The sequence below is a fragment of the Chiloscyllium plagiosum genome, chromosome 23 (assembly GCF_004010195.1).
Source record: "Chiloscyllium plagiosum isolate BGI_BamShark_2017 chromosome 23, ASM401019v2, whole genome shotgun sequence".
Lineage (NCBI taxonomy): Eukaryota > Metazoa > Chordata > Chondrichthyes > Orectolobiformes > Hemiscylliidae > Chiloscyllium > Chiloscyllium plagiosum.
Genome location: NC_057732.1, coordinates 2,046,736 through 2,062,890, shown reverse-complemented (window position 1 = coordinate 2,062,890; position 16,155 = coordinate 2,046,736). Strand labels below are relative to the sequence as shown.

Sequence of the window (16,155 nt, the reverse complement as noted above, 5' to 3'; positions counted from 1 at the left end):
CATCCACACACACATACTTTACCAAGCTTTCACACACACAAACACATGCTCTCTCATGCACTCACACTCCTGTTCCCTCTCTCTTTCTCTGTCTTTTTTTGTCTCTTTCTGTCTCTCTCTCTCTCTCTCTCTCTTTCTTTCTGACTTTGTAGTTAATACGATCCATTCTATTTTGCCCAAGAAATGCACAATCTGCAGGCAGTCAATCCATCTAATATTTTATAAATTTTACTTTGGAAACAGAACCAGTCTGACTTGAGATTGGAATACAGACAGACCGTAACCTCACACCTTTAATGCATTGTCTGAGCTGAGATGTCATCTTTTCTTATAAAACCTTGAGTTATGTCGAGAAGGTGACTTGAAAGAAGTTCTGGGATTTATATATTAATGTACCGAAACCTGGAAACCATTCTAAAGGATGAAAGACTTAACAACAATTGGGTTTCTTCAATATACTATTTCAGTTGCATGACTTTGTAACCTTTTACAGTAAATTCTGTGTCTTATAAGACCACAAGTTATAGGAATGGAAGTAAGGCCATTTGACCTATCCAGTCCATTCTGCCATTTAATCATGGCTGATGGACATTTCAATTCCACTTACCGCACTCTCCCCTTAGCCCTTAATTCCTGGTGAGATCAAGAATTTATCAATCTCTGCCTTGAAGACTTTTAATGCCCTGGCCTCCACTGCGCTCCATGGCAATGAATTCCACAGGCCCACCATTCTCTGGCTGAAGAAATGTTTCCTCATTTCTGTTCTAAATTGACCCCTCTAATTCTAAGGCTGTACCCATGGGTCCTCGTCTCCCTGACTAAGGTTAACAACTTCCCAGCGTCCACCCTTTCTAAGCCATGCACTATCTTGTAAGTTTCTATTAGAACTCCCCTCAACCTTCTAAACTCTAATGAATATAATTCCAGGATCCTCATCCTTATGGTCTTATTCTCCACAACCACCTGATGAAGGAGCAGCGCTCCAAAAGCAAGTCCTTCAAAATAAACCTGTTGGATTATAACCTGGTGTTGTGATTTTTTAACTTTGTCCACCCCAGTCCAGCACCAGCTCCTCCACATCATGGCTACTAAAAAAAATAGGAATCTTCTTGTGGAGCTACTAAATGAGTACTTTGGATTATAACCTGGTGTTGTGTGATTTTTTAACTTTGTCCACCCCAGTCCAGCACCAGCTCCTCCACATCATGGCTACTAAAAAAAAAAGGAATCTTCTTGTGGAGCTACTAAATGAGTACTTTGCATCTATCTTCACTAAAGATGAGAATTCTACCATATCTGGTAAAAGAAAAATGGGTATATATTAGATTGATTAGAAATAGTTAAAAGTGAAAGGATGTAAAAGATTGAGTGTGCTCACATGGCTTTGAATGAATGCATCCCTGGTTGAGGGACGTTAGAGTGAAAGTAGCAGAGATATTGGCTGCAATCTTACTTCGAAATGAGGATTGGAAGATCATAAATGCTATGAATAGATGTTTGGAAAAAAGATAAGAAGTTGGCAACCTCTGGAGACCACAATTTGGGATAAAGTTAGTTGTTTCTTTGAAGAATTTGTTATAAATTATAGCTAACATGGATTTGTTAAAGGTGAATCATATCTGATAAGGGATGAGTTATGTGATTAAATGATGGGGTATGTTAATGAAGGTATTGCAGTTGAAGTTGTGAACACAAACTTTAAAAAGGGTTTGAAGAAATGCAACATTAAGACTTGTTGGCAAAATTGAAACCTGGGTGAATCCGAGTGTTTTTCTAAGTAGTGACTCTAGAAGACAGGCATTGAGATCTTTGCTCTTTTCAATGTAAATTAATCACCAGTATTGATAGTGATACAAATACAATTGTTCATGTTAATCATGACTGGTCTGCTCTCATGATTGATACATGTTGGTGTAAAAGGATTGTAAACAATCGTATACTTTTGATAAGGCATAGCTAGCAGAGAGGTTGGTTACTACTTTGCCGTCACTAGTAACTAGCCCCCTCCCTGCATCAGATATCATTGTAAGAGGATTTTACAAATGATGGATCTACAATTACTAATGTATATTATAAAGTAGGGTTGTCTGTCATTGGCAAACTTTCCTTGTTATCGTTTCAATATTAGTTACGTCCAAATCTCAGTTAGACATGATGCATTATATTTTAATGGAATTCACTCTTTATTGTGACATTGGTGTCGCTAGAATACTCTAAGAGCTGCTTAAATTTTAGAAGCTGTTGCTGAATCTGGCCATTAATTGACAAGTTGATCAAAGTTGGAGGTGTAGGGAACAATGAAGAAGGTTACCTCAGATTACAATGGAATCTTGATCAGATGGGCCAATGGGCTGAGGAGTGGTTGATGGAGTTTAATTTAGATAAATGCGAGGTGCTGCACTTTGGGAAAGCAAATCTTAGCAGGACCTATACACTTAATGGTAAGGTCCCCGGGAGTGTTGCTGAACAAAGAGACCTTGGAAGCAGGTTCATAGCACCTTGAAAGTGGAGTCACAGGTAGATAGGATAGTGAAGAAGGCATTTGGTATGCTTTCCTTTATTGGTCAGAGTATTGAGTACAGGAGTTAGGAGGTCATGTTGCGGCTGTACAGGACATTGTTTAGGCCACTTTTGGATTATTGCGTGCAATTCTGGTCTCCTTCCTATTGGAAGGATGTTGTGAAACTTGAAAGGGTTCAGAAAAGATTTACAAGGATGTTGCCAGGGTTGGAGGAATTGAGCTATAGGGAGAGGCTGAATAGGCTGGGACTGTTTTCCCTTGAGTGTTAGAGACTAAGAGGTGACCTCAGAGGTTTATAAAATCATGAGGGGCATGGATCGGATAAATAGACAAAGTCTTTTCTCTGGGGTGGGGGAGTCCAGAACTAGAGGGCATAGGTTTAGGGTGAGAGGGGAAAGATATAAACGAGACCTAAGGGGCAACTTTTTCACGCAGAGGGTGGTACGTGTATGGAATGAGCTGCCGAGGGAAGTGATGGAGGCTGGTACAATTACAGCATTTAAAAGGCATCTGGATGGGTATATGAATAGGAAGGGCTTGGAGGGATATGGGCCGAAGGGTCTGTTTCCATGCTCGACATCTCTATTACTATTTACTGTATGACCTTTGAAAGTTCTTCAACTTTCATTGTGCTCACCATTTGATAGAGGTAAATAAAGAACAGGCATCGAATACTTTTTCTTTTATGTTTGGTTTCATAGTGTAAAAAAATGTTTATCACTTTTCCAGGCTTTTTGGATTGTCAAGTACCACCGCCCCCAGCATTATGAGAGACCTATTGGTCTGCCTGCAGCCATTGTGCTTGAGACCATTTTGGCTTCAAAGTAGCTGTCACAGCTACTTAGTTGTGAACCCAATACTGTAATGGCTGTCTTTATTGTTTTCATAGTTTTAAAATCAATGATTCAAAAGTATCGTCTGCGAATGTTAGAGAATTATGTCCTTTTAATATTTCAGGAGCACATATTTATAAGTTTTAGTTTATCAGGTACTTATGTAAATTCTAGATAATCTGACAATCAAAGAACACTTCATTTGCAGTCATCTTCAAATTAAATTTATATTTTGCAGAAGACAAAACAAAATGCAATTATTAATGCATAATTTCTTCTGACATTTCTACATAGACTTAATGTTTTTAAATGTATTATACAGTTATTGGTTTGAAATGTGTTAACATACTTCTGTGTTTTAGGTACAACTTACATTTATACCATATGTAGACATTTGATGGTTTTAACACTTTATACCCAGGTAAAGCAACAATGATATTAAATTTTGATCTCTATGGCTCTTTGTATTTTTTTCAATAGTTTTTATACAAATAGGCCTAATTTCACCCATGATATGCCTCTGCTATAGGTTTAATCTTTACAATAAATGAAAACATAACCATTACTCTGTATCTTTTGATTCTTTATAACAACAAAATAACTTGTATCTATAAAGAGCCTGCACATGGTAAAATAATACATGGTAGTGTTATCAAACAGAATTTCACACTTACTCCCTCTGTCCTGAATTTTTAATACTTTTTCACTTTTTGTACGTATGTGCTAATGATTCAGCCTTCTCTCCATTTCTAAGTGTTTGCTTCTCTCTGATAGTTGTTAATTGTTCTTTCCTCTTTTTCTGTAGAAAGATTAAATTTGCATTTAAAATGCACTGTTCATGATTTTAGAACATTAAGGTGTTTAGCAGTTAAGTACTTTTGGAAATGTAGTCACTGTTATCATGGATAATCTGTTGCTTGAATGATAATTATTGGCCAGAGCACCAGAGAAGCTTCCCTGCCCTTTTTCCAAGAATGTCATGGGTTTGTTTACATACACTTTAGTGGGTAGACAAAGCCTCGGTCTTACCTAATTCTTCAGTTATCCTTGCTGATTAGTTTTGATTTCTGTAAACTATGGGTAGTGTTAGGAGGCAGACCTCTGCTGGAACATAGGCTGATGGCATTAATCTGGTCCAGATGCTAACCCTGTAGCCAGCTGAGCTGAGGAACAATTATGGGTTTTACAAAAATAGGAGGTGGCATTCAGGAGCTTGGAGATGAGAGAATAGGAGAAGGAGTCTCTGAGGTGGAGAGTGGCCTTTGGCATACTTTTAGAGACTGAAATGACCAACTTGGAGACATGGAGGGGAATATTTTGCAGAAGAATGGTGGACACTCTCAACATGAATGAAGGAAAAAGTACAGGGACTATAATTTCATCTTCACCACATTGACCATGCTATGGCTAGAGTGGAGGCTCCCTGCCTCCTATTACAGAGTCTGCAAAATTTGTGTTGGAATGGTTGTAATTTAGGGTGGATCTAGAAGTCAGTTGTAAACCACATCAAATTTTAAATATAATGTCCTCAATGTATGGAGGAGTTTTGAAGAGACATCCTATCAGGAGGAAAATACAGAATGAAATAAAGGATTGGTGCTAGATGCTCCATCTAATCTTTGAAAAATAGAAAAGGAGTAGAATTTTGGAAGGAAAAATGTACCAGGAGAGGGAGCTGAAAGGCAAACAGTGAGAGGTACATTTTCATGTGCTCTTTCTCCATGCCCTTTGATTTGTATGGAATATTGTGAAGATGTTTTCCTTTTTCTGAGGCTTTATTAATCTTTCTACTTCATATATACTTTATAGTTTTTTTTAAGCTGATGCCATAATATGTATTTAAGTAAATTTCTTCAGATGTATGCTGACACTATTTGTGTACGTGAAAACCACAATTTGACTATGTTTAGCCATGTAATCATTTGGTTGAAAAAAAACTTTAATATTGCAGTTTAAAAAAACACATTTTTGTCAAAGCATTTTTTTTAGTATTTCACAAGAAATAATAAAATGAATGTTGTTTTACCTTTACTTTGGTATTTCTTGCAAATTGTCTGCATGAGTTTGAGACAGCTTCAACAAAATACAATATGCCATTTCAGCAATGTAAAGTTTCAATATGTGTCGATGGAAGCTAGAAAACCTGGATAAACATATAAATGAGCGAATGCAGTGCATGTTGAAGTAAGTTGTTGCATGTGATGATGCTGTGGCTTTAAGATGTAGGCTTTGTCCTGGTTTCTTTTAAAGTGAGATTGGAAGACAGGTGAAGAGCAGTTAGAGAAGATAATTTGTGAGGTCTTGGGTTTTTAAAAAAAAATTAGAACAATTGAAGCAGCCTGAATGGGTGTCATCAAGCTCTCTCATATTTAGGATTTTTAGTTAGCTTTCAGCAGTTGCTGTTCGGGTCTTGAGGAAATGGACGCTATTTTTCCCCTCTCTCAATGATAGCCAAAAGCTGAGGGTTCTTTTCCTAGGCTGCTGGATTACATATGAGACCAAATCTGTTTTCTGAATTTGTCTATTTGTCACAGGGTGTGTTTTGGATGTGACTACATTGGAATAGTTAATTAGTAATAGTTACTGTATTTATTATTCTCTAAAGTTTTCCAATAGAGTTGTTATTCTAAGTTGTATTTTGACTACAGTGTTTGAATAAATTGTAGTTTGCTTAATGTCAAGTTAATCAAATGTCAATCAAATTGCATCTGGAAAATAGCGCATTACAATAGGGAAAAGTTGGCCACCTTCTGAAAATATTTTGAGGGGGTCTGATCTGGTCCATAACATTGCATTTTGGCAAGACATCAGGACAGGACTTACACAGTTAATGGTAGGGCCCTAGGGAGTGTTGTCGCATAGAGATCTTAGGGATGCAGGTACGAAATTCCCTGATAGTAGCATCATAGTTTGACAGGATGGTGAAAGTGGTGTTTGGCATGCTTGCCTTCAACAGTCAGAACATTGAATAAAGGAATTGGGACATCATGCAACAGCTGTACAGGACTTTGATAAGGCTACATATGGAGTAATGCATATAAATCTGATTGCCTTGCTACAGGAAGGATATTGTTAAACTGGAAAGGGTGCCAGTATGATTTACAATATGATCTTAGCAAGGCCTATACGCTTAATAGTGTTGCTGAACAAAGGGACCTTGGAGTCAGGTCCATAGCTCCTTGAAAATGGAGTCGCAGGTAGATAGGATAGTGAAGAAGGCATTTGGTATGCTTTCCTTTATTGGTCAGTGCATTGAGTACAGGAGTTTGGAGGTCATGTTGCAGCTAGATTAGATTAGATTACTTACAGTGTGGAAACAGGCCCTTCGGCCCAACAAGTCCACACCGCCCCGCCGAAGCGCAACCTACCCATACCCCTACATTTACCCCTTACCTAACACTACGGGCAATTTAGCATGGCCAATTCACCTGACCTGCACATCTTTGGACTGTGGGAGGAAACCGGAGCACAGGGAGGAAACCGACGAAGACACTGGGAGAACGTGCAAACTCCACACAGTCGGTCGCCTGAGGCGGGAATTGAACCCGGGTCTCCGGCGCTATGAGGCAGCAGTGCTAACCACTGTGCCACCGTGCTGCCCACCAAGGACAACCAAGACTGGAGGGTTTGAATTATAAAGAGAGGTTGGATAGGCTGGGACTTCTTTCCCTGGAGTATAGGAGGCTGAGGGGTGACCTTACAGAGGCTTATAAAAGCATGGGGACGGTGAAAAGTTAAGGTCTTTTCCCTAAGGTAAGAGGGAAAGATTAAAAAGGGACCCGAGGGGCATCTTTTTCAGATGGTGGGAGGATGCATATATGGAACAAGCTATCAGATGAAATACAATTACAACATTTAAAAGACAGTTGGACAGGCACGTGGATAGCAAAGGTTTAGAGGGGATTTTGGCCAAATGCAGGCAAATGGGACCAGTTCATTTAGCATAGATGGTTTGGGCAGAAGGGTCTGATTCCATGCTATATGAGTTTTATATTTACTTTAAATATCTCAATCCTGACAATGTTAAATAATTATTTTGCTCCTGATCAGGCATTTGAATTTCTACTATGGGCCAGCATCTGCATGGAAACATCTATTCCACTTTCAACAGTTCGCTATCTAAGATGGAGAGCAACTCTTTATACTGCTGTGTGTCAGTGTTATTATGACTGTGAATATGACCTGACTGCAGAGGTATAGTATTTTGTTAATGTTACTACAAAATATATCTTTTGCATTCTTGTTGTAGAACTCACTTAATTTTCTTTATTGCCATACAGTGCCTTAAAATATGTTCTTTGACAAGTATAATGGACTAAGTTTTACCACAAATTAGCTAAGGGTCAATTTCGGGCAGTTTTTTCGAGTGTTTCTCTCTAAGAGCTCTAGCAAGTTATCTCCTATAGTTTTCTGTAGCTTACCTTGTTATGCATTCACCATGCCTCTTCAGCATTTTTCTTGATGTCAAAAATCTCCCTTTATCCAACCCTGCCATATTTTCACCACTGGTTTGTTATTGCCCAATGAAATAATTCTGCAAGTCACTCTGTGTTTACATGTGCATACTGCATGACACTGATCCACCTAGCTCAGAGCCCATTCCGAGAATGAACAGAACCCCTGATACTCTTGTTTATATCTGTCAGCTAGGGCTCCCTGATTGAACCAGTTAACCTCAATCAGGGAGCTCATATTCTATGTGCTCCACCTGGCTGACTTCGTTCCAATCATTACACCCATGGCATTCAGGGTTTGCGAATATTCCACCTAATATAAAACATTTCAGAAGGAACATGTCAATAGTTGTTTTTCACAATGGTTATAATGTTCTTGAAAACATTGTTTTTCTTCTTTTGATGCATTTTCTATCTGCACTTAACATTTGATTTTTTTGAAACGTTTCTTACAATTTCAAAGTTTACAAAGGGCAGAATGATTTCCTTCTGCACCATGGCAATTCTGTAATTTTGCATGCCTAAATTCTTGCATACTTTCTTTTCATTTTGACTTTAATAAATGGAACTGAAGTTGAAAGGACACTGGATCTCACTCATTTACTTGCGTTTGAGCTGGTTATTGCAGACTACTAAACTTTTAGCATGTACTCAGTTTTGTCTTTACATATTTTGTTAAGAAGTATTTGCTGTTTGCTGTGCATGTTGTTTGTAGTTCAACCACTCTCTCCCAGTTATCCAGTTCTCCTCTTTACTCCTCTACTTTATTTACAATTTTGTGGTATTGAAGTGCCCCATTTCAGTTTGTGGAAAAGGGATTGATTTTAGAGTTTACTTGGAAAGAGGGTTATGCAAGACTCTATGGTTCCATTCTACTCGATATATACTCACCCATTCTGTCATGCAATGAATTCAGCCCGATTTTTTTCAGGTTTTTGTAACTGTCTCCCCTCATTCCTGGTAATCGCTGTGATATATTTTAATTAATAGGCTGTTTAAACTGAGCATTGTTGTAGAATTATACAAATTACTTATTAAATTTAATCTGATACAGATCAAACATAGTAAACAAATTTTAAAGCAGAAAGATAATTTGAGTCTATTTTAAATTAGAAAATAAAAGAATAATGGTGTGCTTCTGACACTATTGTAAATATTTCTGTAATAGAAATTTAATATGCAGATTGATGTTAATGTAAAACATTTTATGGAAAGCTAAGACTGTACATATCCATAGACTTCATCCAGAATTTCAATGATGTTTCTGTTATTTTTAAAATAGGTGTTTGCTCGTCGTGCTTTAGGCAAGATCAGTGAATTAAGCCAGTTAGAAACCATGAATCCGTCTCCTCAGACTCCTCACATTGGGAAAGCCTTTAGAGAGGCCACTGTCAAGGTATCAGGAGCGTCAAGATCCAATAATACCAAGTCAGTCTTCACTTACAATTAACCTGTGCATTTACTTGAAATGGTTTTGTTTCCTTTAGATATCAATAATGATATTTAAAAGAGCGGTATTTGAAAGTAGAAGAAAACCAAAAGGAATTTTGCGACCTAAACAAAGAACTAACTACAAAGAGTCTCAAAATGTGAGTCATGATTTATTTATTGAATGCAACGTTGTGATTGCCTTCTAAAATGCTTTTGCTTCAATTTCATACTATAATAAGGTGTACGTTTTCTATTAAGGCAAAACAGAGACTGTATACATTCAAACACAGCTATAACAGACTGTTCCTGTTAAATTTGTGACAGCCAGTTGGTAAAGAGGAAACCAGAAGTCATTCCCAAAGTCAATCATTATAAATGTCTAACTCTCAATTCTATAACCCACTACCAGTATTCTTTTTTTAAAAAATATTTTTACTGAAACATTTTTGTTTACAAAATTAGAAAGTTACAGAAACATAAAAATATAGCACCATAACATCAAAAACCACAAAAACAATATACCAACTACTATACTACTCTGCAAAAGAAATCAAAACTACATTTATTACAAATCAATAAATAAATAATGCTGCTTTATGCAACAAGACCATAGCTCTCAATCTTCAAGAGCATCAATTGTTGAACTCATATTTGTTCGAAATTCTTCCTCTCATGGCCTTAGGTTTATCAGACCGAACAATCATGGCTGGACGAAAGTTCTAATGAAAATGGTGGACAGATCTGCTTCCAAGTAATTCAAAAAGGGCTGCCACGTCTTGTAAAAGTTGTCCATTTTCTGGTGCACCATATTTGTAAGAAAGTCCAAAGGAATGTTGGACTTACGTCACCCCGACAGATGTGGGGGTGTTCTCAGACACCCAACACGTCAGAATGCTCTTCCTCCCACAAAAAATGAGAATGTTAAACAGCTTTTTCCCATGTACATCTAAGTGAGGTAAATTTGGCAGACCCAGGAGCAAAGAGACAGAGCCCAGTTTGACTTTGGTCCTAAAAACCCTCGCTATTGCTTCTGCCACAGTGCTCCAATACACATAGAGCCTGGGACAGGACCACAAACAATGAGTGAGAGTACCACATTTATTTTACATTTGGGGCACATTGAAGATGTTACCGGCTTAAATTTTGCAAGATGATCTGGGGCTAGATGAGCCCTGTGAAGAGTCTTTAACTGCATAGCATGGGTCCTATTACATATCAAAATCCTTTTTGCAATCTCACAAATATCCTCCCATGTTTCCAAAATGATCTCAACTCCTAACTTTCTCTCCCAGACCTGATGTAGATGCTCGATGTCATCTGAGGAGCCTCCCCCCAACAAACGATAGAGAGTACTCACTGAAAGAGTGCTCTTAGCCTGAAGCATCTTCTTTTCTGTATCAGATTGATAACACTCAGTAAAAAGTGTGGTCTCCTTTCGACTTGACCAAACCATGATATTGGAAGGAGACCCCATCTTTGAAGGTCTTGTTTAATCGTGTCCAAAAACAAATGAACAAAATTAGCCTTGAATAACTAATCAAAGCTAGGGAGTAACAGAGGCCCAAGTAAAGAAAAGCTCCCTGTGCCACTTAAAGGGGGACCCACCTTCCACACCAGGTATTCCCCTAAGACCCCCCCCATAGGTATAGCCTCTGACTTTGAAAAATTGATCTCGTAACATGAGAAAGAACCAAATGAATTGATGCACAGTAGCAAACAGGGCACCGAGACAGTTGGGTTCGAGAGAACAATAAGAGCATAATCCGCATATAGTGTAATCTTGTGCACCTTCGGCCCCACCTTTGGGGCAGCTGTATTAGGGTCCCCACAAGTGGGCTCCGCTAACGGCTCAATCACTAATGTGAAAAGCAAAGGTGAAAGGGGACAGTCTTGCTGACTGCCCCTACCAATGTTATAATTGTCAGACCATATAACATTGAGAACCGCTGCCAGAGGATCACTGTAAAGTACCCTTACTCATCTAGTAAACACTTCACACAGGCCAAACTGCTTCAGGGTATTAAAAAGATTCAGCCATTCCACTCGATCAAATGCCTTCTCCGTGTCCAAAGAGAACACCAACCCTTGAACTGATCGTTATTGGCACTCTTGAATCATGTTAAGCAACCCCCAAACATTATGAGAGGATAAGTATGTAAGTTAGCTCACTGAGCTTGAAGGTTCAAGCTTTGAGAGCTTACTTAAGTACTTATCAACCTGAGCTACAAATCTTCTCAAAAATCACTATTATTAGAGGATCTGCGACCTTTCATAAAGCCCTTCTTTAACAATAGAGGGCAACACCCTTTCCAACCTCAAATTATCTTTTAAAATAATTTGAGTGAGATAGGTCTCTAAGAAGCACAGTCCTCTGGGGGCTGCTCTTTCTTGAGGATAAGAGAGATATTAGCCTCTCTCAAGAATGTTGGGAGGCAATCACGACTCTTTGAATAGTTATACATGTCTAACATCGGCCCCAACAGAATCTTGATAAATTCTTCATAAATCTCACTGAGAAGACCATTAGGGCCGGGCGCCTTTCCACTTTGAAGTTGCCTCAGTGCCTCCTGTATCTCTTGTGCTGTTAATGGAGCATGAAGGAGAGTCGTCTGTTCAGCAGACACCCCAGGAATATCCAAGTTCCTAAAAAAATCTCCATTTTATCCTGTCTGTCCTCACAACATTCAGGCTGATACAGTTCAGAATAGAACCTCCGAAACGCTGCATTAATCTTTTTAGCATTACAAGTAAGAGTCCCATTCCCTTCCCTAATAGAAGCAATAAGTTAAGAAGTATTCTTCTTCCTAACCAGATATTTACCTGGCCTATCACCATGCTCAAACAATCTTTGCTTTGCAAAGGAAAGTTCCTTCCTGGCTGTATGTGTAAGCATGGAGTTTAAGGTGGATTGAAGGGCTGTGATCTGCTGCAGCTTAGTCACTAACGGTTTACTGTAATATGCCGTCTCAGCTGCCTTCAGTCATGCCTCGAGCAGACGCTGCTGCTCTCCCTTCTGACACTTCTGACTGACCAAGTATGAGATAATTATTCCTCTATATTAGGCCTTAGCAGTCTCCCAAAGAATGGAAGGATTACTAGCTATACCCAAATTGGTGGACAAAAATGCCGTTAGTTCCCTAGAAAAGTACTCAACAAACTTGCTATCCTTGAGCATGATGGGATCCACTTGCTAGTACTGTGAGCTCATTGCATTGCCCTTAAACTCGAGCACTAAATATGCTGCTGCGTGATCAGATATGGCAATATTCCCAATTGAACAAGGTACCACTGAATCTGGAAGAGCCGCAGGAGTTAGGAAAAAAATCAAACCTCGTATGGCACTACATCCCTGGCCGTGGGATGGAGACGTCTTCAAATGTCTACCAACCCCAGTTCCACACATAAATCAACCAACTATTTAGATTGTGGAGAAAGCTTTGGGGGGCCTTTGGGCATTCTATCCAGGACAGGATCCATCAGGCAGTGAAAGTCCCCCCCACCCCCATAATAATATGCCGCGATGCAAAGGCCATCAGTCAAAAATTTAAGGCGTTGGGCTAGAGGGCAACAGACATTGAAAATACCATATTCCTTGCCATGTATTGAGGTCTTAAGGAATACAAACCAGCCATATTCATCTTTAACACAATCTATTAAATTAAATGGAAGATTCTTTCAGACGAGTATGGCCAACCCCCTGCTCTTAGTGTTAAAGGATGAGAAAAACACCCGATCAACCCACCCTGCAGTAACTTCAAGTGTTCCTTGTCATTAAGATGAATCTCCTCCAATGGGGCAACATCCACCCTCACCTTTTTGAGGCTTGACACCACCTTTTTCTTTTTAACTGGTGAATGGATCCCTCTAATATTCCAGGTGCACCATTTAAGAACACTGCTATCCATGATCCTTTGTAACCACCTTTGATCTGCCGAGAGGAAGAATTCGACTTGCCGTTTGCTGAGCATTTACAAAAAACTTGTGGAGTCTGTTTACGAAAATCCCAAAAAACTAAACTAACTACAAAGCACAAAAGACAGTTAGTGGGGGACTCTACCCCCTGTCTACAGAGGGCGGTTACACCTATCACACACGCACCTCCATTCTCCCGTCCATCTTGAGCCACACCCCAGACCCAAGCAATAGAAGGAAACAGACAAATAGCGAGCACTCCGCCCACCTGCAACTACATATCAACACCAATCCTAATCGGAGAAAAAAAACACACCAACAGCAGCAGCTTTAAGAAAAGGGTAACATTACAAGAAATATAGTCAAGAGGAAAAAAAACATTATTGTCCATGTCTATAAATCCATCTGAATTATTTTAAAGTGTCCAAGAAATGTTTCACTTGTTCCGAGGAGTCAAATGACTATACTGTCTCCTCGTGAGTAATACCGCTGGTTATCTCATCAAATATTAAATATCAAGGTCCCTTAATTTTCTCTTGTCCTCATCAAACAATTTCCTTTAATGGATCACCACTGCTGAAAAGTCCTAGAAAAACATTGCCTTAGTTCCCTGATAGGTCAGGGCCTATAGATCTTTCCCCATCCTTATAGAAGATTCCAGAACTCTGCTTGTCCCTGTAGCTTTGAAATCATACCAGGACCAAGTGGAGGCATTGATCCAGAACGGATCTGTGCACTGTAACCTAGTGAGCTCTGTCAGCCTTCAGCCAGTTGCCTTGGCATCCCATCCAAGAAACTGTGGCCGCCAGCTGCAGCTGCATCCACAGTCATGGGCCTGCCCGATGCCTTCGGCAAGTGTCCCGTTTGTTGGAGCTGGGCTGTATACTTTCTTTACATCATCCTCACTTGCTCAAAAAGAATTTACTGTAGAATCTTGACGAGCCGAACATCAAGCATCTGAATTCCGACCATCTGAATAAGATCTCAAACCCCTGCAACAACGACACCAGGCAACCAACGATCAGTTAAACGGCATTATAGCATGCATTGCTGAATAATCGAGAGCTGTTTGATAACCGGCAGCTCTTGGTTAACCAGCATTATGGTGTGCATTGTCAGATAATTGAGAAATGCTTGAGCAACTGGCAATCATAGATTACCACTTGTTTCCGGCCACCTGATAGATCAACTATCCAAACAAATTACTCCCCACCCGACCTGTTTGGGCAACTGAGGCTCCACCACAAATGGATTTAAATGGTTTTACAACCATTTAACATCAAGTTTCTCCAAAAAAATGGTAAGGTGGGGGGTAAAAATGTCACTACTGCTGGGTTGGGATGCAGAACTTAGCAAGGCAGATCTGCTCAGTTCGCCACCATTTTGGATACCAGTATTTTTAAGCATGTCTTTAGATGTTGCCAGGGTTGGAGGGTTTGAGCTAAAGGGGGAGGCTGAATAGGCTGGGGCTGTTTTCTCTGGAACATTGGAGGCTGAGGGGTGACCTTATAGAGGTTTATAAAATCATGGGCATGGATAGGGTAAATAGACAAGGTCTTTTCTCTGGCGTGGGGAAGTCCAGAACTAGAGGACATAGGTTTAGGGCAAGGGGAGAAAGATTTGAAAGAGATCTAAGGGGCAGCCTTTTCACATAGAGGCTAGTGTGTACATGGAACAAACTGCCAGAGGAAATGGCAGAGGCTGGTACAATTGCAACATTTAAAAGGCATCTGGATGGGTCGATGAATAGGAAGGGTTTAGAGGGATGTGGGCCAAGATTGCTGGCAAACGGGACTAGATTAATTTAGGATATTTGGTGGGCATGGACAAGTTGGATGGATGGGTCTGTTTCCGTGCTGCATATCTCTGTGACTCTATTTTCTAATGAACCTGTTCAGAGATGTTATGACACAACGGGTGCAGAGGAGATTTACTAGGATGGAGGGGAGGTATTACGAGGAAAGGCTGAGGGACTTGAGGCTGTTTTCTTTAGAGAGAAGAAGGTTGAGAGGTAACTTAATAGGGACATATAAGATAATCGGAGGGTTAGATAGGGTGCACAGGCAGAACCTTTTTCCAAGTATGGTGATGGTGAGCACGAGTGCGCATAGCTTTAAATTGAGGGGTAATACATAGGACAGATGTCAGAGGTAGTTTCTTTACTCGGAGAATGCTTTGCCTGCAACGGTAGTAGATTCGCCGACTTTAAGTGCATTTAAGTTGTCATTGGACAAACATATGGACGTACATGGAATAGTATAGGTTAGATGGGCTTCAGATTGGTATGACTTGGTGCATCATCGAGGGCTGAAGGGCCTGTACTGCGCTGTAATGTTCTATGTTCTAACTCTGGAGTAGATGGGATCAAAAGGGACATGAAGTCAAGGTTCTTGTCTGCACTTATCAAAACTGAAACTGAAGTAATCAATTTTAGCAAAAAACCCAACATGATAAGAGGTGCTGATTGGTTGAATTATGGTCGCAGTGGAGGTGCAACTGGAACTGCAAACCACAGAAATGAAATGATGCTGGAAATCCGATTCATTAGAGTAAGTAGTAGCTAGAAAAAGATGGTAAATACGCGAAAACGTGAGGGGTTGGGGGTGGGGAAGTAAAGGAGTGAGAACGAATATGGAGACCAAGCCTAGATGGAGAGAAGGATAGTTAGGCAAACAAAGGGATGGATAGTGGGAAGGCAGGGAAGGAGAAAAGCTGATAATGGGAACCGTAAGTAAGTGAAAATGGGTTAGGTGTGTTGAAAGCAGCCCATATGGTGACAAGGGTGTGGGTAAAGGATATGGAAAAAAGGTGTTCAGGTTGCAGGGTCCCCAAGTAAAACTGAGATAATGTTCTTCTATCTTGTGCTGAGCTTTGCTAGAGTACTGTAGCAAGGCCAATACAGATGTTGGTCAGAGAACACTGGTGTGTTAAAGTGACAGGCAGCTGGAAGCTTGGAGTCATTTTTGAGGATAGAACATAAGCGTTTGCAAAGTGGTTGCCCAGC

General features: G+C 39.9%; 1 protein-coding gene across 1 annotated transcript in view; it reads left to right on the top strand.

Moving 5' to 3' along the window:
- The window catches only part of cfap54 (cilia and flagella associated protein 54), a 296,945-nt gene that overhangs the window by 25,413 nt on the left and 255,377 nt on the right, over positions 1 to 16,155 (top strand). Inside the window, exons 5-8 of the mRNA XM_043713181.1 lie at positions 3,717 to 3,775; positions 7,405 to 7,548; positions 9,091 to 9,204; positions 9,296 to 9,397. Coding sequence (XP_043569116.1) covers positions 3,717 to 3,775; positions 7,405 to 7,548; positions 9,091 to 9,204; positions 9,296 to 9,397 — 419 coding nt within the window. The remainder of the gene's footprint in view (positions 1 to 3,716; positions 3,776 to 7,404; positions 7,549 to 9,090; positions 9,205 to 9,295; positions 9,398 to 16,155) is intronic.